We start from the raw sequence: 25,294 nt of genomic DNA, 5'->3' as shown, positions 1-25,294 counted from the left end.
CCAGTCTATCACATGATCATTTAAAAATCATTCTAATATTCTGATTTATTATGAGTGTTGGAAACAGTTCTGCTGTCTAATATATTTGATGAATAAAAGGTTAAAAAGAACTGCATTTATTCAAAATAAAAATAAAAATTCTAATAATATATATATTCTAATAATATATTTTCTTTACTATCACTTTTTATAGTTTTGATGTATCCTTGCTGATTAAAAGTATTGATTTTATTTTAAAAAAAAAAAGAAAGAAAAAAAAAATTACTGACCCCAAATTACTGACCAGTAGTGTATATTGTTATTACAAAATATTTATATTTTAAAAAACATAGCTTCTTTTTTTTTTTTTTTTTTTTTTTTTACTTTTTATTCATCAAAGTATCCTAAAAAAGTATCACATGTTCTGAAAAAAAATATTAAGCAGCAGAACTTTTTCCAACTTTAATAATGAATCATCATATTAGAATTATTTCTAAAGGATCATGTGATAATGATCCTAAAAATTCAGCTTTGCATCACAGAAATAAATGATAATTTAAAGTATAATAAATTTAAAAACATTTTAAAAATTATTTTAAATTGTAATAATATATCAAAATATTAAATTTTTTTTATGTATTTTTGATCAAATTAATGCAGGCTTGATGAGCAGAAGAGACTTCTTTCAAAAACATAAAAAATTGTAATGTTTCCAAACTTTTGACCTGTACTGTATATATATGTATATATATATATATATTTTTTAAAAAATATAAAATTTTGTATATATATACACACACACACATCTATATGGAATTTTAGGAAAAACATCTAAGACAAAGTTGGTATTACATGATGCTGATACAGAACTAGTTTGATTTGGTTTGTTTGATTTACTTTGAATTTAGGGTGTACAACAACATGTTTACAGTGGCTTCCTCCCTCAGGGGCTGATACTGAAGGAACATGTGTCATATGAGCAGAGAAAGTTGCACCGCAATGCTAGAACTGTCTGTGGTCATGAAATAGCTGCTAAAGAGTGATGAAATGTACAGTATATGCAATCATACTATTTCACTTTCAGAAAACAAACCATTGCGTATGCATAACAATTGCACAAAACATCACAAATTAGTGATCAAAAGACAGACACTGCATTTGCAATCCACTTGAAATGATACTTGGATGGAATGACAGACCTGTGTTTTGAACATTATGATGTGTAATTATGGTTGTTTGTCAAAAACAACAACAAAATGTGTTTAAAATCAATCTTTTTTTAAGGTTTATTGCAGCTTTACCCGTTCTGGAGAAATCTTGGCAAAACTACTCAACAAGATGCCTTATATTATATTTCACATCTTGTGTTTTTTTGTGCCATATTTAGAATTTCATCAACTGTTCTATGTCCTTAACATTATTGTACAGAGCGCCACCCTTTATAATCTCTGTGCGCATGATATTATAAACACATAGAGGTCAGAGGTGTCTAGATAAAAGCATGCTTTCTGTTGAAGAGATGCCACACATCACTATGAACAGCTTCACTGGAGCTCATTTAAAAGGGTAGATCCCCTAAAAATTCATATTCTGTTATCATTTACTTTCTTTCATCTGTCTAAGTTCATCATTAAAGATGTTCATATGGCTTGAGGAACTTAAATTTAGTTACTTATCGTTTGACTTCAGAAGATTTGAATTCTAGTGAATGAGTTGCATGATTTGATGTTATGGTACTTATCTACTTTTCGAAGCTTCAGTCTTCATTCATTTTAAATGCATGAAAAACAACCAATACATTCTCATTTTGTGTTACAAAGAGGAAAGCCGATTTGGAATGATATGAGGGTGAATAAACAATGTCAGTCATTTCATTTTTGGGTGCACTGTCCCTTTAAGGCTTGTCAACAAAACCCAGGCCACTGTTCAAAGACCTTCATACCTGTTTGATGGTGTCTTGTGTGTCCTCGGCTTCTGGCAGAGGTGTCTGTGAGGAGAAAAATAGAGAGAAAGAGTTTAAAGTCCATGTAAAGCAATATTAAATATGTGTTCTGAGTTTGTATAACCACAGGAAAATGTGTTATTAACCACACAGACAAGTTTGAAAGATAAAAAAGCCAAGTAAATAAAATAAGGTATCAAAATCTTAAAAAATAATCAGTATTATCAGCACTGTCAGGGCTGAATATTCCACAGGCAAGGACCAGTCACTAAATCTAGTTTTAAAGTATAATAGTTATAGAGATTAAACAATCAATCCTGCGACTGGCAAAATGCCATTGTTTCCATGTACAGCATCAAAACTATTAAAACACGATACAACAAAGGCACAGAGGGCTAAAGAATGCCAGAAGACATGCCAGACTAATGCTGCCATGTGTGGCATTTGACACTATAGCACTGCACATGATCTTTGCCACCAGCCTCCCTCTCAGCAAAGACTGATGAACTGCCATAATGTAATTAAGATTCACACGAGAATTCAAGAGGAATGTTTGGCTCTTTAAGCTTGCGGGGTGGAGGAGGGACAGATACTGTCGTTAAGAGGTTTATCCTTTGTCTTCGCAAAACAGTTTGCTTGACTAACAAATGTGCTGAGGCTGAGCAAAACACAAAACATTAGACAGTAGGGTAGGTATGTATGGAATAATTTGTGTTCTGAGGATGGTTTGAACACAAAACATTTGTATGTAGGGTAGGTTTGTATGGGTAATTTAAATTAGTTATTTTGACTTTTATCATCCCAATCACGAGTTTGTTTCTTATGATTATTATTTTTTTTTTCTCGATATTAATTTTTGTTTGTTGGTTATTTTAAACTATGTATTCTGCAGAACTGTGTAATATCTGTGAAATAATAAATTACTTTCAGACATATTGATAAAGTCTATTCGCATAAACAATGACAAAATGTGGCTATACTCTTAACACTGACATTTTCATCAAAAAATTTACATTTTCAGATAACTATTCCTTTAATGCTCATTATGTTGTTGAAAATTGAAAGGACAATAGAAAAAAGGAAGCATTCAAGTGATTTCAAGCCGCTGAACTGGACCACATACTTGAGAATGAACAGGTTGTAAGCATGCACATCTGATTGGAATCCCACTCAAGAGGCACTCAAGATCAAGTTCTCTGTCATACTCTGTCCAGCCATTAACTAACAACAATTGCCAGCAGCTCTGATCTCTGTCTGCAATCAAGAGGCAAGAAAAGCTTCACTCTCCTCTACATCTTAAAAATCAGAGCATCAGGAAGACTGAATACAGAATAAAGGATGAACTATGTTTAAATATTTATTGGTAAGCTGTTAACCACTGGTGATTTAGATTGCCAAATGCTTTTTAGTTATTGATTCTGCCATGAACTGTCATATAGAGGAATCTCTGGGTAATATCAAATATAATTCATAATATCATATTTCACGGTACATTTAAATAACCAGGTCCACACAGAATCTGTGTGCCAAAAAATAGGAATCCCTGTCACAACACAATACACAGCTTCCATTTCCAAGTTTCTTAAATATTTTAGCAAAGCAATATAATTTTTGCTTTCAGCTACATTTTTAAAAATAAAGTTTCCAAAAGGTTTTTTTTTTTTTTTTTTTTTTTGCAGTGCCATAGAACTGCCATTTTGGTTTTGGTCTTTTAGTGGACAGTTCTTAAATTTTTTTTTTTTTACATAAAAAAATCTAAAGAACCTTTTCCACTATATAGCCCCTTTTGTGCAATAGAAAAATTCCATGGATGTTAAAGGTTCTTTATGGATCCATAGATTCCAATAAAGAACCTTTATCTTTAAGAGTGAATCAGCAAGTAGTACTGCTCTGTTTAAAACATTTGATCATGTTTAAATCCATTCTGCATACTGTCACCCAAAATTGCAAAAATGCTTAAAAAGTCTGCTTATGACTCTGATTTTATAGAAAAATAATCTCTACAGACAATTTAATTAATTCTGGTTGTGCCCAAAACCATGATATATTTGGAAAGATCCAAATCATATCCATTAATGACAAATGCAAGTACAATAAAAAAATTATGATTTCAATGAATCGCTAATGAATCACTCGGACTGTTTTGTGAACCAATTTGACCAATTCTTTGATTCAAGATTTTACTCTGCTTAAAAGAAATACTAAACTAGCAGATTAGATATTTTAGAGAAAACAAAATAACTAGAAAATGTATATTAGAAATTGTCATCACTTTTATGATTTAGTTTTTTTACTTTTTCAGGACAAGAAAACTAATTTTCCCGATATTTCCAGGTTTTCTATGACAAATTTTTAGCCTTATTTGAGTTAGAGGGAGAATTTATGAACAGTTGTGATTTGAAATCTTACTGCATTGAAGATTTTAGGCTTTCTCTATTCAAACAGATGAGAGCTGTACTTGCATGACTAGAAAATAGCTGCAGGGGAGCGTTACCATGATGACCAAGTGGACCAACTTGAATCATTAAGGACCTGAGCTACCAGCTGAGATGCCGCCAATGATTTTTAACCTTCTGACAAAGAGAAACTCTCCACAGTCTTCATCTGCCCAAACTCCACCTGATTCCCCTCTACCCATATGGCGGAGAGTCCATAACTCCGTTTTTATGAGCCATTGTCAGACTCTGTTCCCATGGCAGGTGTTACTCAGCATCAGCTGACTAATGCTGTGAAGCATTAAGAAGCATATCCTGCTATTTATGGGCTTGCCCTGATAATGCATCTTTATAGGTTTTGTGAAAACGAATCTTTCGGTTTTTATCCTGCGTGAACAGCCCCTTACAATTGCAATGGCTCATGGTTATTTTAATAAAAATCAAGGCTTTCTCTTTTCTTGCTCCTTTAAGGATAGTTGTGTCATAATTTAGTCACTCTAATGTCATTCATAACCTATATGGCATTCTGTTAAATCGCATCACTATTAGCTAAACGTTTCCTTTTGTGTTCCAAAGAAGAAAGCAAGTCATGTGGGTTTGGAACAACATGCGGGTAAGTAAATCAAGATAGAATTTTACTATTCCTATAACCGCCACACTACACCACACCACCTAGGGAGTTAATGCAGCAGACGCCCACAGAAAACGCATCAGCTTTGAGTCAACAGAGTCAACATTTAAGGCTGATGTATCATCTCTTGAGAAGATCTTATAAGGAAAATATGATTTGTTTTGAAAAGTGTTTTTTTTTTCTCTCAGCATTTTCCCTGCTTGATTTCCTTTCAACAGCAGCAATGGACAGTAAAAATGGTTGGATGATTTTCAGGTAATCAGGTTCACTGTAACCTCATGCCTGATTTAACTTAGTATAAGTTTGGCCAGCATGGAGATCTCTCCACCCTGTGGCTCTGTTGACTGAGTAAACTGTGTGGAGTGAAACTGCAGCTGGCTGGATCACATGTCCCAGTACAAGAGGGAAATTACACAGGGATATTGACTGGAATGAAGGTGCTGGGAAGTATCAGAAATCACATGATTGTGAAATGCTATTGACAGGTGTCTTTATTCATTTACTTTACAGAGTGTCCAAATTAGCCATATAATTGCTGATAGATAGATAGATAGTTCTAAATATAAATTGCTGCATCTCAATCTCCATGGCAGTGAAAGAAAATCCTAATTAAATTAAAGATGAATTTCCATTTATCTTAGAAACCTTTTTGGGAATCTCACTTATGTGGTAGACACAAATTTAATGAAGTGTGACTAATGCAGAACAGTCTTAAAGAAATAGTTCCCCCAAAAATGAAAATTTGCTGTTTTGGACTTATAAATGGTGCTTGATCTATGCATATTTTGCATAAAATTACTTTTTCACTGAAGAAAGCAATATTATGGTTAGAGGGCTCGTATTTTAGCTGGAAGCAATGGTTTAAGGTTAAAAACATTTGTTTGGAGATGTGTGGATTATTTGGATGTTTTTATCAGCCTTTTGAACTCTCATTCTGACGGCACCCATACACTGCAGAAAATCCAGTGTTGAGCAAGTGATACAATGCTAAATTTCTCCAAATCTGATGAAGAAACAAACTCATCTACATCTCGGATGGCCTGAGGGTGAGTAAACTTTCAGCAACTTTTCATGTGAACTATTTCCTTTAAGACTGATGTCCCAGCTGCATGAGGTTTGGTTTTCGTACCGTATTCTGACAAAAAATATACATAATTTCAGGTGGAAAAAAACAGAAAATAGCAGACAGATAAAAGTCAACACTGATAGACTGCAGACAGTTGACACAACACATGGATACCTGTTCAACTAGGGCTCTTTATCTCTTTCTGGGGGGGGTAACTGGGGTAACTGTTTTCCATGTGTATTTGAAGACATAGATAAGTATGGGATTAAACGTGCAGGTTAATTAATAGTCAATGTAATATGGAGATGGGAAAGCACCAGTAAGGTTTGCACAGTGTCCATATGTTTCTTCATCCTGTGTTGATGAGCACATTGTTTTTTTCTTCTTCTTCTTTTTGACATTCATATGAAAGTCAAATGATCAAAACCAACTGAAATGAATGCAATCTAAAAGAGATCAGTGTTGTGTCTTTTTAAATTTAGATGCTTAATTTTGGTAAAAATGCTCATTATATGAGATTAACTCCATAGTTCACTAAAGTTCACTCAGGTCTATACAGTGGTGTGGGTCTTCCTGTGCACATTATTTTCCAAACTGTAAGGGAACAAAGCTTAAGATGGACAATGAACAATATGCTATAAATAACCCTTCCTTGATTAACCCTTTAACAACATGTAAACACAAAAACATATACAACAACAACAACAGAAAGCTCTGCTCTCCCTGGCTGTATGGGGTCATGTTCAGTGTCTGGGGGACTTCGGTTAAGTGTCTTAGCCTCCAACTTCACATCATTTGGCATTGGTTTCAAAGCCATGTTCCCTTCACACATCCTGACACACAAACAAACACACTTTATTGGCTATACAGAGTAATAGTATGCTCTGAGAAAATTGCACCTGCACGTATTCACAATGGAAACATTGTATGGGTTATTCCAAGAAAGGGTGCCAATTAAAAGCAGACACCAACATTAAATGTCTTATATACATTCTTTAAATAGGCATGTTGTTTTATTTTTATTCTTTCAGGAAGATGGCATTTTTAAAGCAACATATTAATGCGTAGCTTATTAATTTTACTTGAGTTGGCAGGATTTATTAACGCTTAAAACATTATTTGATATAGACGTTTCTCTTTCTTTCTTGACAAATAGCCTAACATTTATTTTTAGAATTATTTCTGCCACTTACCCAGCTGATTCCCCGGATCTGAGGTGTTTTCTCACTGGTACACCGATCGGGAAAGATTTGGTAATTGTAACTCCGAAAGAGATGCATGTTTCAGTAAGGTCCGGTGTATGAACAATTATTTTACTTAAAGATCATCTTTTGCAGCAACACATGTCGAAAACTACATCTGCAATAAGGATCTGACAATCCCTGTTTAAGGACAACTGGACCTGCACGCTGCATTCCTACGTGCGTGCGATCTCCAGCCTCCGAATGCCATTAAAACCTGCTGCTCGCTGTCAGACTTGCCTGCGCGTTCTCGACAATCCAGTCGAGGCGCCACCCCGCGCTCCCGCTCCCGCCCCTGCGAGGGGGCGCGCCTCTCACTACTCAAACCAGCAGCATCCGCATGGATTACCCGCAGGTGTATGTTTACATCAGCACTGAACGAATTTTACAATCGTAAAAGGAACAAACCGAAAGGGCGACATTATAAAACATTATAATTGTACCAAATCCTTGTTAGTGTACTATAAACTCTGTACATTTTACATCCTAGTCTACATTTTAAACAGTAACTTACTTATAGTAGGCCTATGAGTTAGATGCTAAATATATTATGTATTTTTTTAAGCTATGATTTTGGATAATTGATTTTTAGAATAGATTATTTTTTAGAATAGAGATTAGGCCTAGACAACCCAACAAGGCTAATTTAGGCTAATTGAGGAACTATTTTTGTAGGCCATGTCATATTTGTACCAGGCCTCAAAAGTAACCCGAACCCGGGCACAGGAGATCCATGCTATAGACTATTGTTTTCGCTTGTTTTTTTATTTTTTTGTGTGAACTGTTAAGTAATAATGGTAAACCTTCCTAAAGTGGGCACTAAGTTTAGGTAGTATTGAGTAAGAGGATACTACAAAGCTGCAAGTTGCTTATTTAATCTGTTAATAATTTACAGAGCTTCTTTTAAATACACATTGTATTTAACCAACTGCTGCTTGGTCAGATTGGTTTTGAAGACACAATTTTAACATTGTGAGTATGTTTACAAAACTGGTCCCAGTGTTTTTTTTGTGATGGGGCAAGTTGTCACATTGGCTGAAGTGTCAACACTAGCCCCGGTCTCCCCTTTACCGATAGGCTAAATGATTACCATATTCATATACCATGGTATTGAACCGGGGTTAGAGTTAACTAAAACTATTTAAAAACTATTAAAAAAATTAATACACATGAACAATTTTTTTTGTCACTTAAAATATTAAAAAACTAAAGTTTTTGTTTTCTTAAAATGTAATCAAATAAAACTTCAGCATATTATTTCAGATAGTTGCTAAGGGAAACATTTAATTTAATTTAATTTAATTTAATTTAATTTAATTTAATTTAATTTAACGTAATGTACTAAAATAACCAACTGAAAAAAATAACTATATATATAGTTTGACATTTCTAACCATTTGAATGGGCATGAACGAATTATCTGTTAAGCATAATACAATTTTGGGACATTATTGCAATACTAATTATAAGATACAGCAAAGAAGATTATTAAGTGGAATAAAAGCAGCATCGTATTCCATTATTTTCATAGTACACTGAAGGATTATTTCATCTGCATCCAGAAATGTAGAAATTTGCATTACAAAAAGTTTTGCATTAAACAGTAAAAGAACCGCTAGAGCAGGCAAAATGTGTTTAGCTCATGCGTTTGACTCGGTCTCTCCTTCAGCGCTCTTATCTGTGTGTTCCAGCTGCATGATAAACCTTGAGGGGGTAAGGATCAGGGGGCGTGTCCATAACCCACCTTACTTACTAATGCAGGTGCCAAGGTTGGAGTGAAGGAGTAAATGAACAGGAAACTGCAGCACTGGCCTGATTAAAAATCCTGAAGTTTGAATAGGACACATTTTACCCAACTCCTTTTTAAATAAGTTTTGAATGTTTGCAGTCTAATAAAATGGGTTTGCTTTAGTGTTTGATTTAGAGATGGTGCATAAGAGAACAATGAATTATGCCAGTGCAAAGAAAAAGTTTGCATGTCCACACAGACATTATTAAGGAAGTAATTTAAATTGTCTGTACCTTTTCAAGGGACGAGCGCAGAGACAACCGGAGCAATGTGTCTTCCGAGCACATGATTGCTGGAGCCTCTGAGGAGACAAAAAGAAAGAAAGAGAAAAAGTCAGTACTGTTTGATTCAATCTGCTCTCCTTTTAATGATACATCATGTTATTTCCCATCTCATGCTTATGATTTGTGAGATCTCATGATTCCCACAAAACCCAGTGGCAGGATAATGTGAACTCCGATGAATAGTATTGTGTTTGCTTACTGTTTGTTTCCATACTTGCAAGTTGTTAAAATGTAATAATTTAGTATATTCAGCAAATGTATATATAACAAATATATAAAGTTATATATGTATATATCAAATATGTTACTCTACACACACAGATTAAAAAAATTAATATACAGAGTAATACATAAAATATTTATTTAAATAATTCAAACGTGTAAACAATATGTTAAATATATATATATATATATATATATATATATATATAATATATATATATATATATATAATATATATATATATACATACAATTAATATTTATTTAAAGATTTAAAAGTAATAATTTAAATATTTTTAAATATATATATATATATATATATATATATATATATATACATACATACAATTAATATTTATTTAAAGATTTAAAAGTAATAATTTAAATATTTTTAAATACAATATTTTTTATATTTAAAATATATTTTAAATAATATATATCATATATTTTAAAATCAATATATGCATAAATACAAATATATCTTTTATATTACTTTATGTATTATTTTCCTTGTCTCTGTCCACCATCAGGTTTTCAACAGGCTTGTCACAGGCAGTCTATTCTTGGATTGCCTTATCCTTGATTATATGCAGTGCTGTCTTAGATTTGAGCTAAAACAGGTTATCTTAAAAGGTTACATATTTTGCTGCCTATTATTTGGAGGTTAACAGCTTACAAGGATTGGAACAGCACTTATATTAATGCTGGTGTCCCATGCTAACGATATTATTATCATTTACTAAAATGTATTATCTTTTTGAGCAATGAATGTCATTTACTTTAATGGGCATTGTCCCAACATGTATGTCATCCCCACCCACAGGTCACGTTGGGGACAATCTCAAGACATGTCCAACCCTGAGAATGTCCATGTGGCTGGAGGTCAGGAAACATTACACAATATTTGTTTAGACCCCGGCTATTGTTTCAGGAGAGTGGGCTTCCCTTCCTGGAGGACTGAAATACAGTATAACAACATTGAGTCATTAGACTGTTTTGGGGAGTCTTTCAGCCACTGCTGTTCCACTACTCAAGTCCAAAATAATGGAATAACAAGATCTGAATACATTATGTTGCTGCTTTTTTACATATGTATGTAAATCACCTTCGTTTCTGATTGGGGATCAAAACACGCAGCAGAGCATATCAAACAGAAAAGCGGTTTTGTCTGTACTTGCAATCCAAGCTGTAAACACCTTGACAAGTGTGTATTAGGTCTCACGGATTCTTCTTTTGAGCTGAATTAGTTAGGAACATTAATTGAACACTAACCACTTATGTGATAATGTGTTATGCTAAACTCCTGAGTGCGAGTTATTAATGATTATGTGTAAAATGTTGTAACTGGGTGGCTGCAAAGATTCCTTGAATTTGCACATTCTTTGGAAGCTTTTCAGTGTTTTGGCTCTGTTCACCTGCCTTTCTCCATAAGGGCCCCAAAAATATTTCTCAACTGTTGTCCTGGGTGTATTATCTCTGTCAGCACTGCAGTAACAGACCCACAAAACCAGCATCTCTGGCCAAAACAGAAATGACTGCTGAAGCGAAAGCAGTTGGTGTTTCAACATGAGCATGACAAAGCTTTGCCTGCAGCTGCAGGAGATGCAAGTATATCTATATGTATTTATATATATATTTGGCCTGCACACATCAGAGGTGTTCTAGACATTTTTTGACATTTAAAACCATACAAAAATATAATTTTGACATAATTTGTAGTCAATGTAGTAAAAACATATAGTGATTGACTTATTTAAATACACAAAATGTAATATCTAGTCAAATTTTGATGATCAGCATTCTCTGAAGCTTAAGTGCCTCCTTTCACTGACTATTTTCTTATTTTTTTTCTTTTTCAGGCCTTATTTTGTACCCTGTTTCTGGAAAGTGCCATGCACACTAGTATTCATGCATGCATTTGTGTCCTCACAGAAACAACAGATATTTAATATGATGTTCACAAACTTTCACAACCCTGATCATGAGGTTTAAAACTCCCAAAACAGGCATTCACTTCCATGGAACAGTATTAGTTTTGTCTTACCGAGTCTGTTTTTCTTCTTAGCAGACAAGATCTGTTTAAAGAAGGAAAGCATTCTGGCGTGTATATCCTCCATGTATGTCACACTCCACAGCAGCTAATGATATAAACCCTATGGCCGATGTTAATAAAAGTAAAAAGATCCACAATCCCTCCATTTGCTTTGTGCCTGACTGCTGTATGTTTGTGTGTGTGTGTGTGTGTGTGTGTCTGTGGTTGCCTATGGCAAAAGCGGTGCCAATGACAGAAGTCAGAAATCCAGTTCTCCTGCATGTGATTCTCACAAGGCACTTGAGCGTGTAGTTTGTTTCAGAGAAGCACAGGTTTAACTCAGGTCAGATAGCAAAAGACACTTTAGATGTTTTAGACGGCCAAAATGTGTCTGTGTGCAGTGTCAATGAAAAGATGTGGATGCCTTTTCAGATATGAACTTGCTACATTGACAACATTTTAAACAAAATATTTAAGATTAAGATCAACTCACACAGATTGAGAAGATAATAGTCTATTAAGACCCAGTCAGTTAACCTAGTTAACAGCTGGAAGAATTGTTTTGCAGAGCCTTATACTTAGTAAATGGAAGGTCATTTATGAAATTTAAATGATAATGACTGATAATTATAGCTGCTTGAATTAACCATGATGTTGACTGAGTGTTGAATTTTGTAAAATTTTGTTGTTTTTGTGTATTGTGTTTTATTTTGTATAATTACTTCTTGGCCAGGAGACTCTTGTAAAATAGCTTTTATTTTCCTGATTAAATACAGGTTGAATATATAAAATATATTTATTTATAATTTAATTTTTGTATTTTATTTACTAGAAATTTTATTTACTATTTATGATTATTGAATTTATTTAAATCTTAATTACTAAATATAATTTTAATGTGTGTTTTATTATAATATGTTTGTGATTTATATTTATTGAATATTTATTATTATTATTAATTAAAAAGTCACCTGTGTTTCAAAAAAATTTAAATACATTAAATTAGATTTAGGTGGCACTTGCTCATGCAAAAAACATTACACTGAGGATCTTGTGTGTGGTTGCCAGGGTGTTGCTGTGCAGTTGCTAGGTGTTCTGGGTGGTTGCTAGGTGGTTGTTTACTGGCATCGCAAGTGATATTCTGCTCTGTAGATAAGTTTGCCTCCTAATATTTAAATCTATGAGAATATTTTCAGCAGTTTTGTCTGTAAGGCATAGTATAGTATATACAATTTAAGGTACCATACTTGTTGGTAGCATAAAAGAATATGTTGTGTGCAAAAGTTTAATATTTAGGGTTAGGGGCTTGTTCAAATCCATAACCCAAACAATAAGCAATAGTGCTGCTTGACTTAGTATACCCGTAGTAACCGTAGTACTTTACATTTCCATAAAGTGTGCACAAAGTTCACAAATGAACTATTTTTAACTGGCAAACCAGTACTACATTTCTAAAAAAAACATTCACAGCACAGGGATTAAAATACAGCGAGAAAACAAGTGCACAGTTCCTTTGGGAAAGGGTGTAGGACTTCCTGCAACAAATCACAGCCTTTTGTAATCAATCTTCAACACCCTGTAGATTCCCAATGCAACACAATTTTACATTAAACAAAAATCACACACATTAATGTCCCGTTCACTGGACTTTCAACCTTCGCACATGCACATGAAGATTGTTTCCGTCTCTTTGTAATTCCAGAACACTATGTGATTTTACATGCTCATAAATCCTGTCATTCCTTTTCCTTCCCATACCAACTAAGCACCCATTTCTTAGAAAGAGAGGATCTCTGTTGTCCGTGGAGGAAGGAAATATTGTTTATATTGGAAGTCCAGTGAAATATGAAGTGAGGGAGATGGAGAAAAGAGAGAGATGTTTTGAATGCACACCTCCTCAACCACATCATGTGTAACTTCCTGTCTGCTGTTTGGGGGCTTCTGTAAATTCACAGATGACCTTCTGTCACCCACTAGTCTCTTAAATTTCCCAGCATCATGATAAATCACATACCCACAGAATTTCCCAAAGTTATTTGAGAATTTTTGAGAATGGTTTTTCCCCCACTTAAGATTGTTAAATGCCCAACCATAGCCAACATTTTAGCTAATGTGTAAACTGATTGAAAATATATTTTTTTTAATTAATCATGTAATTTGAATTCCTTAATTAATTTATTGAATTGAATGTATTTGTTTTATTTTTTTTTTTTTTGTTTAATTGTAATGGATATTTTTTTTAGTATATTTTATTAATATATTTTATTATGATTATGAAGATGAAATTTTGTTACAATGAAATACGAACTGCCTTTTTTCCTATCAGCACTGTAAAAATGTTTTGCAGTCAGTTACCTGAAAATGTATCATTATACACTGATTCAGATTTTGTTCAGAATTAGTCAAAAATTCTGATTATCTAATTAAACTATTGATAAGTATATAATTAAGTAAGTCATTTTTCAGGATCAGATCTCGTTTTCTCAAGTTGAACACTCTTCTACTTAAATACAAGGTAAATGTGGTTGTATCTGTCAGTGATAGATTTCATAACCACACTTACCAGTATGTCTGTATGGTACGTCTGTAGATGATGTTGACAGTGTTTTCTTTCTTTTCCAAATAGTTTTCTTCAATGCCAGGGACAGTCTTGTCTTTCTTGTCTTCAAGGCGAGCACCAAATGATCGTCTGTCGCGAAGTATCGATCTCTGTATGACTTTTTCTTTCTCTTTATCTCTCGCTCGATCTTTATGTCTCAGTGCTGTCTGTGAAGCATACAGAGGAAACCACTGAGGGTTGATCTCATTTGAATCGCTGAAGCCATGCGACTTACCGGCTTCCTGCTGCTCTCTGACTGGTGGCACAAAATGTGGCTTTGTGTTCAGTTCGTGAAAGTTGACTTATGAAGGTGTGTCTTAAAAGTGTCTTTCAGTTTTTAACAGTGACCGGGGGGGAAATGGGGCCAAAGTACATCTGTGGCCTCTTGATTTGATTCAGTCCTCTCTGGACTTTTATTCTGTTTACATGGGCATAAGCATCTGTCTGGCTAAAGATGTGTGCTCATGCTTAACCAACACTGCTTGAGATCATAATTTTGATCATTTTAAAAGGATAAAGTTTAAATGTATTTTTCTTTGTGCTGTTTTACGGTGATAACATCATGATGTCTACCTGCACAGTTAATTCATTACTATTGCACACTTTACACATTTTACATGTTCACATTTTGTGATCATATATAAATAATTACTAATTAATTGATTTCATGTAATTGTATTTTATACATAGTCTTCAGAGGTATTGCATTTTTTGTGCTTTTGTATTAAGGTGTTTGATTTTGGTTAATTGTGTATTGTTGCAAGGAACAAATTGTGAGTGATGTAGGCATGATTAATTCTGGGTGTAGCATTTTTTCTATTCTGTAATGGTTTTTTTTTTTTTTTTTTTTTTTTTTTTTTTTGCATGATCTGCATAATCAATGCACGTTGATGATCACTCCCTTTAGTTTTGACAACCTACATTTCCAATTGAGATTATTATTATTATTATTATGTATTTAGTTTTTGTTTCACAGTTACTGTAGTGCAGTGAGAATGAGTTTCACAGTTAGATGGAAAACCACTGAGCAGTGAGCAGAGATCAAACAGATAAAAACCACCATCTTCAGTGCTGTGCAAGCAAGAGAAACATGTGACACTATGTGTGTAGCCTCTAGATGTTTCTACACAACTTTCTTCTAAGTATACAGCTTATACTGTAATTATTTACAATAAATGAGTGTTTAATTAGCATGCGTACATAAATTCTCAGCAATGAACGCACCTTTAATGCATAATTCTTGTTTGAGGACATTATGATTAGCCATAATTTACACGATGAACAATGCAGTAATTCTGAGTATTTTTATTGAATTGTGTTAAATTTTATGTTTTTTTTTTTTTTATACAATATTTAAAGTACACACACTTGTTTTGCAAGTTTAAATACATAATTTTAAATAAAAACTTAAATTGATCGCATAAAACGATTCCGTTATGTTTAGCACATATTTAGTTGATTTAAATGTTTTTGTTCAACTATTCAAACGTCCGCGACTGTGAGGTTGTTGATGGTTGCTATGGTGATACCGGGGAGCTCTTCCGGGTCATGCAGTCGTGTTTACGAATAAGCCCTGCTGCATTACATAATCTCTCATCGATGGTGTAATCCTTCGCTTCAGCCTCCTTTTACAGCTTTACTGCGGTACTTTATAGATGATTAATGGGTCCAAACAGGATCTACATCAGTGTGGGTTATGCCACGTTCGGCATGTTGGTGGGATTTTCGGCGTTTATCGTGTGGAATGTGGTTTATAAGCAGCCGTGGACGGCGGCGATGGGCGGATTGTCAGGTCTGTAAATAAACTCAAGGCCACAGACTCACTGTCTGCACACACCCGCTGTCAAATATAGACATTTCACATCCTGTTTCTTTTTCTGGCATGCTTTTTAATTCGTTGTTATTAACAATGAAACGTGTGATCTTGCGGTTGGGAAGATATCCGGCTGTCACACTGTGTATAATATAGTCTGCAGTGCGTAGTTTGCTATCCCAGAAGATATATAATAAGTGATTATTATTTAATTTTTTTCTCATAAGGATCAGTCCGTTATGTTCTTAAAATGACTTTGGAAATCATCACTCATAAATATGCAGATTTCTGACAATTTCTACCCAGATATAGAAAATAAAAATAAATGCCCTCCAAAAGTCTTTTAAATACCACATTAAATAATCAAAACAATATAAATAATTAATATTTAAATAATTGATTTTATTCCGCATAATTAATTAAGCAGTATTTGTGTACTCTTTTTGTTTCAGCCTTTTTGTTTTGTTTTCTTTCTTTTTTTACAACTTTGCACTCAAGTTCAAAATGAAACTGGTTCTAAATGGAGTAAGAACATTCAAAGTGTTATTTGAAAATCTGTACAACTATGGCACAATATTAGATAATTTTCCATATTTATTTTTTTTATTTTTTATTTTTATTTTTTTGTTTTTTACATGTGTTTTACCTGTATTTTGAATTTTGCACTTCATTGCATTGTGTTTTAGGGTTAACTGAAATGCCCATAAAATTATTGGATAATGTCAGAAAATTACCAGTACATTTTCTGTTTCTTTCATTCATTTATTAATTCTTTATTATTATTATTATTATTATTATTTACAGTGTACACCAATTATTTTTTCAATGTATGGATGTGTGTATCTTATGGGTTTAAATCTCCAGGAGTTCTGGCACTCTGGGCACTGGTCACCCACATTATGTACATCCAGGACTACTGGCGCACATGGCTGAAGGGACTCAAGTTCTTCATGTTTGTTAGTTGCGTCTTCTCCCTCCTGGCTGTTGCTGCTTTTGCCACATTCATAGCTTTATCTGTTCTAGAAAAGCAATGTAAGTACCTTCACATGGACAGCTTTGTCTAATAAAATAAAAATCTGTATAATATGCATGTTTAAAGTGGATAGTGTGCTGTCTGTAATGCGTTCTGTATTTTTCAGCACTAATTGACCCCAAGAGCTTCTATCTGTCAGCTGTGTGGAGCTTTGTGACTCTTAAATGGGCCTTCCTGCTGGGCATGTACTCCTACCGTTACTATCAGGAGTTTGCTGACATCAGCATCCTCAGTGACTTTTGATTGGCTCCTTCATCTGTAATAGATTTGTAGTTGCCAGTCGGTGGCTTCACCTGCCAATGTGGAGATGGAAGGTTGGATGGATGGATGGATCTCCTTTTTAATACCGTCTTACGGCCTCTTTGCTTTCACAGAAAAGACTCAAATGTCATCCCCTCCTTCCCTTAGATCCATGCCCTGGAGTAAGAAGTCAGTGAATGTCTGCGATCTGCCTCTTTTCTGTCATTTTGAGTTAATGGAGGATTTATTATTGACATTGGATAAAGGTATGTGAAGTGTTTTTGAAGGCAGTTGATACACTAGGATTTGCTCACAGGTAGTTGTTACTTTGCTCAGGGCAATGTCGCTCCAAAATGTCATATGTGAAATGAAGGCTTTCCTTCACTGTCAGAAAAAAAGCACAAAAATTGTATATTTAGGGGTGCAACAGCTTGTCACTGGGACCTTGTCTACCTCTTTATAAGAGTGCATATTAGTACCTGAGAGTGATGATATGCATTCCTAGGGTACCACTATAAACCCTTTTGGGTGAATATGGTCCAAAAGTCTCACTTTGAAGGGACTGCTGTAGTGACAAGGTACAATTTTTGCAAATGTTTTTTTTCTCAGAGTATAGAATGAGTGTATGATGAAGGATTTTCACCGCTGTATCAAGGGCTTTCAGCCAGTAATGGTGGAATTGACTTTGATTTTATGTTACTATTGTTTTCAGACATAGACAGTGTTCTTTATTGTTTGCCATATGTTATTTCTTTTTAAATGTTGTTTATACTGAGTTCTATTTATTACTGACTGTGTTCGGAACTGCATACTAACATACTTGTACTTCTGCAGTATGTACATTAGCATTTAAAAGTAAAGGATTTTTTTTTTTTTTTTTTGATGTTTATGAAAGAAGTATCTTATGCTCACAAAGGCTGCATTTATTTGGTCAAAAATAGAGTAAAACAGTAATATTGTGAAATATTATTACAATTTGAAATAACTATTTTCTGTGTAGTGTATACTGAAACATCTGAACAGTTCTCCCAAGATTTATGCACAGGGCACTATATCTCACAATGAAGTGCATATGACTTCAGCGTGATGAGTAGTGAGAAATGTTAGCCTTTTTAACATGTTGGTTCATTATTTGATCAGACTACTAAAAGTCAAGACATCCAAAATAATTATAGACATTATTACTCACTGAAATGTGACAATGTAGCATTCTAAGTTTACTGGTGCACAATGCATTCTGTTTTGCACAGTTTGGCAGTAGTATTCAATTCCGAACTTTACCAATGATGCATTTTTATTATGCAGTTCCTCTGTTTGCCACTAGTGGGGGCGATGGAGCAATTGAATGAATGACTAACTGGTGCTCAGTCCTCTGCAGATAAGTTTTTAGTGAAATATTATTACTTAATTGTATTAAGTTAAAACCATGAGCTGGATTCACCACATTTTTGAAAACGTAATATGTTATGCCATATGAAATGTTACTTTTGGATTTTTTTTTGCCAGACAAAACAAATATCTGTTTATGTTGTAAAATTCATATGCTTTGTTCATTTATAAGATGAGTGCTCTGTCTCTATGTGTGTTGAGCAGATGTTAAGTATGGCTGCTTGGGTCTGATTTGTGATAATTTGCAGATGTTAAAGGAATAGTTCTCTCAAAATTCTGTCATTTATTCACTGTCATGTCATTTAAAGTTTCAATTTTAAACCCGTTTGTTATACAGTACAAAAAAGAAGTAGACCATACAACTCATAATAGCTTTGTATGAGAAACAACTAAAATTTTATTCATTATTAAATGAACTTCTCTTGTGTGTCCCACGAGACAGAGAAAAAATATATATGTAATGAGGGTGTGTAAATCATTTTTAAAAAAATTTGGAAACCATTTCATTTTTAGGAGCCAAAAAGTAACAAAAACAGATTACTTTGCACTAGATTGCATATAAATGTTAAATGTATTATTTGTTTAAATGAGAATAAGGGGTCACCTTCAAAATGATGAACCTTTATCTACAATATTTCACTCTATAGCATGTATGTAAAGCAGTTTTGTACCATATTGCTTAAAACTTTGCACAGTATGTGTTACATTGGGACACTTAAAGGGGATTAAACTACTGCTGTTTTAATCTATCCCACAATTCTTGTGTTTTTCCTAATCTTTTCTCTTTAAAGAGTTGTCTTGATATACACACTGATCTGAAGTTCGATACAGTTTGTAGAATTCTTTTTGAACTTCTCACCAGCAGGGGGTAGCAGTTCAATAATATTCTTTTACTTCCATTTCAACATGAATCTGCTGCTGGAAGTTTTTTACTTTGAAATATCAGTTTCAAAATGATTCTGATGATACACTGACCTCTAATAACTAATAAGACGAATGGCTTCTTTTCTGTCCCACACTCACCACATACGTCTCTTTATTTATGACCCCAAAGTCGCAAAAGCACAAAACTGCATAGAGTTGGTTAATATTATGTGGTAAGTGTTGTTCATTTTAAGTTTAGCATGGTAACATTTGCTTTAAAATAGCTTTAAATCACAATCAGTCAACATTGCTTCAATATATAAAGGATGGCACAGGCCTGTTGCACATGACTGCAGTCATCAGGATGTGGGCTTCTCATCAGCAACGTGTGAAAGCAGACGGGGAACAGTTGGGGCAGTATTGACACAGGAAGTTATGTTTGTATGTTTATAACATATAGTTTGCCTTTATCACACAAGACAGCAGCTAGTCACTTCTTCAGGAGCAATGCAGCTCAACAGAGGCAAGTATACAGTGCACTGTTTTGTATTTTTGTTTTTCAAACCATTGTGAAACTTGACATTTAAATGTCAATATTAAACTGGTATTTTCAGCAGATTATGTGATGATAGTTTACATATCTTTTACTAAGTGATAACTAATTTTTCCTTGAATATGTTTTAAATTCACAACTGTTCTAATCTTGGAGTCAGTAAGAGTACTTTTATTTTTAAAAATACATTAAATTTATTAAAAGCATCCATGTGTACAGGCTTGTTACAAAAGATTTATTCATCAAAGAATCCTGAAAACAAAAAACCAAAGAATCCTAAAAAAAACAAAAAAAAAAAAAACCTTACCAACCCTAAATATTTGAAAAGTAGTTTATATTAATATCTAATGTAGCTATTGCTGATGTTGCGCAGTCATCTGTGCTTTGGATCTATAGCAAACAAACATTCTTGTGACACATACCATAAAATATCATATAACATAAAATAACTTTGCATGTAAGACCTTTTCCTGCTATGTTGCATTTAATATGTTGCATTTTTGCCATCATTTGTGCAGTTGAGTATTATTCTTACCAACACTTACACATCAGGATGTGGCTTTTAATTTAGGTTTCTGCCGCTAAAACAGCCACAGACCTACTGACTTGCACAAAAAAAAAAAAAAAAAAAAAAACTGTCACAAACTACTTGCTTACAATTTTTCATAGAATTCTTAGTTATTAATAATGATTTAATTAATAATGTTTTTTTCTATTGTTTTTCAGCTTTTGCATTCCTTTGCCTGGTGATTTCAGTGGGTAAGTCCACTCACTACCTGTTTAAAATGTCATTCAGCATTCTCTCAAGGAGAACTGCATTGGTGAGGGTGTCATGTGGTACAAACACACTGCTGCTAGATTAGAGAGCACTTGAGAAAGGACACATTTGAGAGGCAGAACAAGCTTTAACTGAAATAGTAAGCTTAGGCTGAGTGCATTCAGAGTAACAATAAAAACACAGCACTGAAGTTTTCTCTCACTCATTTGTCTCAGGTGCGCAGAGGAGTCACAGACTGACGTGCTATCTGGATGTTTTAACACAGCACACACATGAAGGGCCGTGCTCTCACATCATCCTCCCCTTGACCTCCACTGATGGCGACCTTTACCTCCAAAGCTTGTCGGATGATGACAGCGTTACTCTTAGAAAAATGAAGGAGAGGTCTGATTTTTGATGTTTATTGTTTGACTCATTATTTGACTGAACCTACTTTTAGAGTCAATATTTACTTTTTTTTCATTTCAGTTTTTATAGTTTTTGTAATTTTTGCAATGTTTATTATTACTATTTTTTTATATATATATATTTTACATTTTATTATTAAGTTATTTTAGTACTTCAACTTCAATGAAGCTGAAATAAGATAGATATATTTTATTTTTAAAGATAATGTTTATTTTATTACAAGTAATAAAATTATTTTTTACTGTCTTAGTTTTAGCTGTAGTTTAAGTTAATGATAGTAAAAACCCTGGACTGAACGGCTATTTTTTTTTTTTAATTTTCAAATTTCAGACATTTGTAAAAATTAATCAATAAATTATTATAAATTAATATTAATTTATAAATATTATTATGTGTGTGTATAATCAAAATACACTATTTCAGTCTTTTTACACACACTTTTATTTAAATATTATGTAAAAATGTGTTCATAGAAATATAATTCTCCCCAGAAATCCAGCTTTGAAGATTTTGCTTGGATTGGAAGTCAGATCATCAAGGTACAAAACAATTTTCAACCTACTAATCCATTTTTTTTAAAACCACTTTGCATGTACTTACTGATAAAGCAAATCTCAGAGAAACTCGTGAAAAGGTTGAACTAAAAGCACAAAGGATAAAAAATAAAGAAGTTACATTGACTTGAAGTTCACGGGATGAAAATGTAGTTGTCACATTATATTGACAGTGCATATATTGTCACCATCTGTCACCAACGGAATTTGTTATTTAGGTTGGAGCTGATGTCTGCTAATGAAGCCAGCATTGAGAATTTTGTTCAAACAGTATTGACATACTTAAAAGACAAGACTTTAGACGGCCTAGACGTGACTTGGCTGGATGGCCCTACTTCTGATGAATCTAGCAGAAGCACAGAGCTACTCACAAATTTTCTGAAGGCAAGTACTATTATTTTCAGGCAAAACACATTTAATTGAGTTTTGCTTTTATAACAACAAATTGTATTTTAATTAAAAGCTTCCATTTTGTCTGTAGAGACTAAAAGGCGCATTTAAAAAAGAAACACAGCCTCTACTTCTGTCAGTGTCTGCACTAGGGCCTGTTGACCACAGTGCGGTCACTGATGAACGAACACTTTCACAGTGAGTCTTGTTCCTTTGCACTATTCATATTGCACTTGCTGTGCTCGGTTATTTTATGTACTTAATAGTTTCTTTCATTTCAAAAGGTATGTGGACTTCATTTCCATTCTGCCTCCTCAGCTCAAAAAAGATGGACCATATATGGTAAATTGCTCACATTTCTTATAATTTGTTAAGACATTTATTAGTTGGCTTTAAAATTCACTGAGTGTCTCAAGGATTGCATATTTTTTGATGTTAGACTACACCACGGTCACATGACTTCAACATCACACCACCATTAAGCTTCCGACAACTCTTTTAGTCTATATTTAAAAATATTTCCCCGAAAGTTCGAGATTGAAAAATTTGCAAGAGCACAACACAGCAAGGCTATAAAAGCATACTAGTAAGTTGAGTTTACCTGTTTGATGTGATGTTAAATGTCCCAACGGCTTCTGTAGTCCTATTTAGCAACTTGTTAGCGAGTAAAAAGCTGTAAAGAAATCACAAGTGGGGTATTACTGATGTATTTTATGCAGCAGAATAAATATATCTTGAGTTTGTGTTCACCACAGACCTTATTTTAGGCATCTAAGCAAAAACTCATTTAAAAAACCCTTGACTTCAGGACAATGGAAACAGCTCAGAACGATGCTATGCTAAAATGCTAACTCATTTCCGGGTTTTGGCCTACAAAAAGGCAGCCCACATAAAGTGATTAATTCTAGTAGATCATACTTCTGGATCCACATTCTTTTTTGGTACAGGAAAAACATAACTAATAGACCTAACACCATTTCTACCACTAAAACTACTAAAAAAAAAAAAAAGATTGGCATGTAAAACTTTTGTTGCATCTATAAATCTTGAGATCTTCATATGAATGTTATTCCAGAACCAGTAAGGATGTAGCCTGTCATATTTGGGTAAATCACATTCATCTGTTACCATGTTAGCATTCTAACTGGGTTTACCTCATATTTCTGTCCAACATTGGCAGGACCAGCAAGTTGACCTACAAAAGCTCAATCTAGCTATGCCTGCTTTTCTACGCCGGTCACGAGGAAGGCATCACCATGGGGATCACTTCAAGCATGATGACATGAATACAGAGACAGGAAAGAAGGATCACATCCATGTTTTGGGCTTATACCTGGGCGATCAGGTAGGTTATAACTGCAGATACTATTAGCTTAGCATTAATTATTAGCTTCCTCAGGGAGAGCTTAAGCGAAATTGTTTAATCATCCGAAACGCTTATCCTTCCAGGTGTGTCAGGCCATTAAAAGTGGACAAGAGCGATTCATTACTTTAACAAGTCTCTCAGATGAGCAAACTCTTGTTGCGGAGGTAATTGTACAGTATATGTAAAGCAGTAACATAATGTAGAAATGTAAACTACTAGACTGCATTTATTCATTTCCAGGTGCTCCAGAAAGGCTTTGGTGGCATAGCGGTTGTCTTCATAGATCTGGACGTCTTCTATAACTCCATATGTGCACACCTTACTCAGGATGAACAAGTGATTGTTGAATCAAAGGTGATTTTGCATTCACATCATGGACACAGACATCATGAGCATGGTGGTCATCATCACAGCAAGAACCATCACCACAGCCGCCACCACCATCATCACTCTCTTCTTCCTTATGGCAGCCATGGTCACCAACTCCATGGTCACTATCACCATGGACATCATCAACATGGACATGGGCATCATCACCATGGACATCATCACCATGGACATCATCACCATGGTCGCCGTCATCACCATCACCACCACCATCTTCCAATAATTCCTCAAAGCAACATAACCATGGAAGAACGGCATGGTGTGGAGTGATCTTAATATGTTATACATAAATTTCATCTGATGAATGTTTGTTTGGTGAGTGATGTAATATTTGTTTTTTTTTTTATTGTTGGGTTGTTTTATTTATATATATATAATGCTATTATATTTTTTTTATATTTATTCATTTTTTTTACGAAGTTATTTCTTATTAGTTTAGTAAATCTGAATGTTGTTTCTTTGATTCCTATTTTTGTCTTATAATAATATAATAATTGTGGAGGTAATGTTAAAAATTATGGTAAATGATAAATAATTTACCATTTAAATGCATATAAATACTATATATAATGTATAAATACAATATGATACATATTTTTAATTAGATTAATGAGAATTAGACTTTTTGCATTATAGCGTTGGCAATGATATTGCAGTATAGTAATGTGAATACATTTTTTGTAATACTGCAATGAGAATAATATCTTATTTTCTGCATTGTAGTACTGAGAATTAAGATTTCTTTGCATTCCAATAATTTGGACTAATTTCGTTTTGCACTATGGTAATGAGGTTTTTGTTTTGCATGAAGTTTTCACATTTTTACTAATTGCTTGTTATGAGAACTTCACAAATCATATGATTTTTTTCAGTGTTAAAACAAGCTTATTGTGTGTCAGAGCAGATCGATGCAGCATTATGAAATAAATATGTAGCCTAAAAGTTTCAGTGATTTCACATTCTTGTCTCGAACAGTAGTGCAAAGCTGTGAGAGATTAAGTGCTTGTGGATATTTGTATGAGCAAAATTATGATTTCATCAAAAACAGGCCTGAATGAACCACTCCACAGACCAAGCCTCTTGAGGGCGACTGACGTCTGTGTTCGGGACGGCAGGTGTAGGCACCGCGGGTCCAATGGCGGCGAGATCTGCTTTGCTTTATGCATGAGTAGATTTATGAGCCTATTACTTGGACATCCTGGGGTGTAACACACACATACACACACACACACACACACACACACACACACACACACACACACACACACACCTGGTTCTTCAGCTGCCTGCAGTGGTTCAG

The 25,294-nt window shown here is 34.0% G+C and overlaps 3 protein-coding genes and 1 long non-coding RNA gene across 5 annotated transcripts in view; 3 read left to right on the top strand and 1 right to left on the bottom strand.

Moving 5' to 3' along the window:
- LOC109048004 (rap guanine nucleotide exchange factor 3-like) overlaps positions 1-11,819 on the bottom strand; it is a 29,952-nt gene extending 18,133 nt beyond the window's left edge. The window contains exons 1-3 of the mRNA XM_042713479.1: positions 11,633-11,819; positions 9,317-9,384; positions 1,922-1,966 (exon numbers count right to left, since the gene is read on the bottom strand). Of these exons, the coding sequence (XP_042569413.1) occupies positions 1,922-1,966; positions 9,317-9,384; positions 11,633-11,705 (186 nt within the window). The 5' untranslated portion in view covers positions 11,706-11,819. The remainder of the gene's footprint in view (positions 1-1,921; positions 1,967-9,316; positions 9,385-11,632) is intronic.
- LOC122135106 lies at positions 7,543-11,188 on the top strand. Its single transcript, XR_006153336.1, has 4 exons — positions 7,543-7,649; positions 9,326-9,415; positions 10,412-10,555; positions 11,021-11,188. It is a non-coding gene; the product is annotated as an uncharacterized LOC122135106 (long non-coding RNA).
- A 3,931-nt stretch (positions 11,820-15,750) lies between the features above and the next one.
- On the top strand, positions 15,751-19,443 carry LOC109048003 (heme transporter hrg1-B). 2 transcript variants are annotated; one of them, XR_006153335.1, is made up of 4 exons: positions 15,751-16,011; positions 16,897-17,064; positions 17,172-17,379; positions 17,474-19,443. XR_006153335.1 is itself a non-coding variant. In XM_042713478.1 (3 exons), the coding sequence occupies exons 1-3, from the start codon at positions 15,882-15,884 to the stop codon at positions 17,306-17,308; spliced, it is 435 nt and encodes a 144-aa protein (XP_042569412.1). In that variant the 5' UTR covers positions 15,751-15,881; the 3' UTR covers positions 17,309-19,443. The 2 variants fall into 2 exon arrangements, 1 of the variants encoding a protein (XP_042569412.1); XM_042713478.1 differs by having other exon boundaries at positions 17,172-19,443.
- A 149-nt stretch (positions 19,444-19,592) lies between these two features.
- LOC109048351 lies at positions 19,593-24,298 on the top strand. The gene is made up of 10 exons (XM_042713477.1): positions 19,593-20,081; positions 20,838-20,870; positions 21,105-21,273; positions 21,789-21,836; positions 22,070-22,235; positions 22,333-22,439; positions 22,526-22,583; positions 23,422-23,586; positions 23,691-23,771; positions 23,848-24,298. The coding sequence occupies exons 1-10, from the start codon at positions 20,066-20,068 to the stop codon at positions 24,262-24,264; spliced, it is 1,260 nt and encodes a 419-aa protein (XP_042569411.1). The 5' UTR covers positions 19,593-20,065; the 3' UTR covers positions 24,265-24,298.
- Positions 24,299-25,294: the final 996 nt, after the last annotated feature.

The sequence above is a fragment of the Cyprinus carpio genome, chromosome A23, assembly GCF_018340385.1.
Source record: "Cyprinus carpio isolate SPL01 chromosome A23, ASM1834038v1, whole genome shotgun sequence".
Classification (NCBI taxonomy): domain Eukaryota; kingdom Metazoa; phylum Chordata; class Actinopteri; order Cypriniformes; family Cyprinidae; genus Cyprinus; species Cyprinus carpio.
This window is presented reverse-complemented; position numbering and strand designations above follow the sequence as displayed.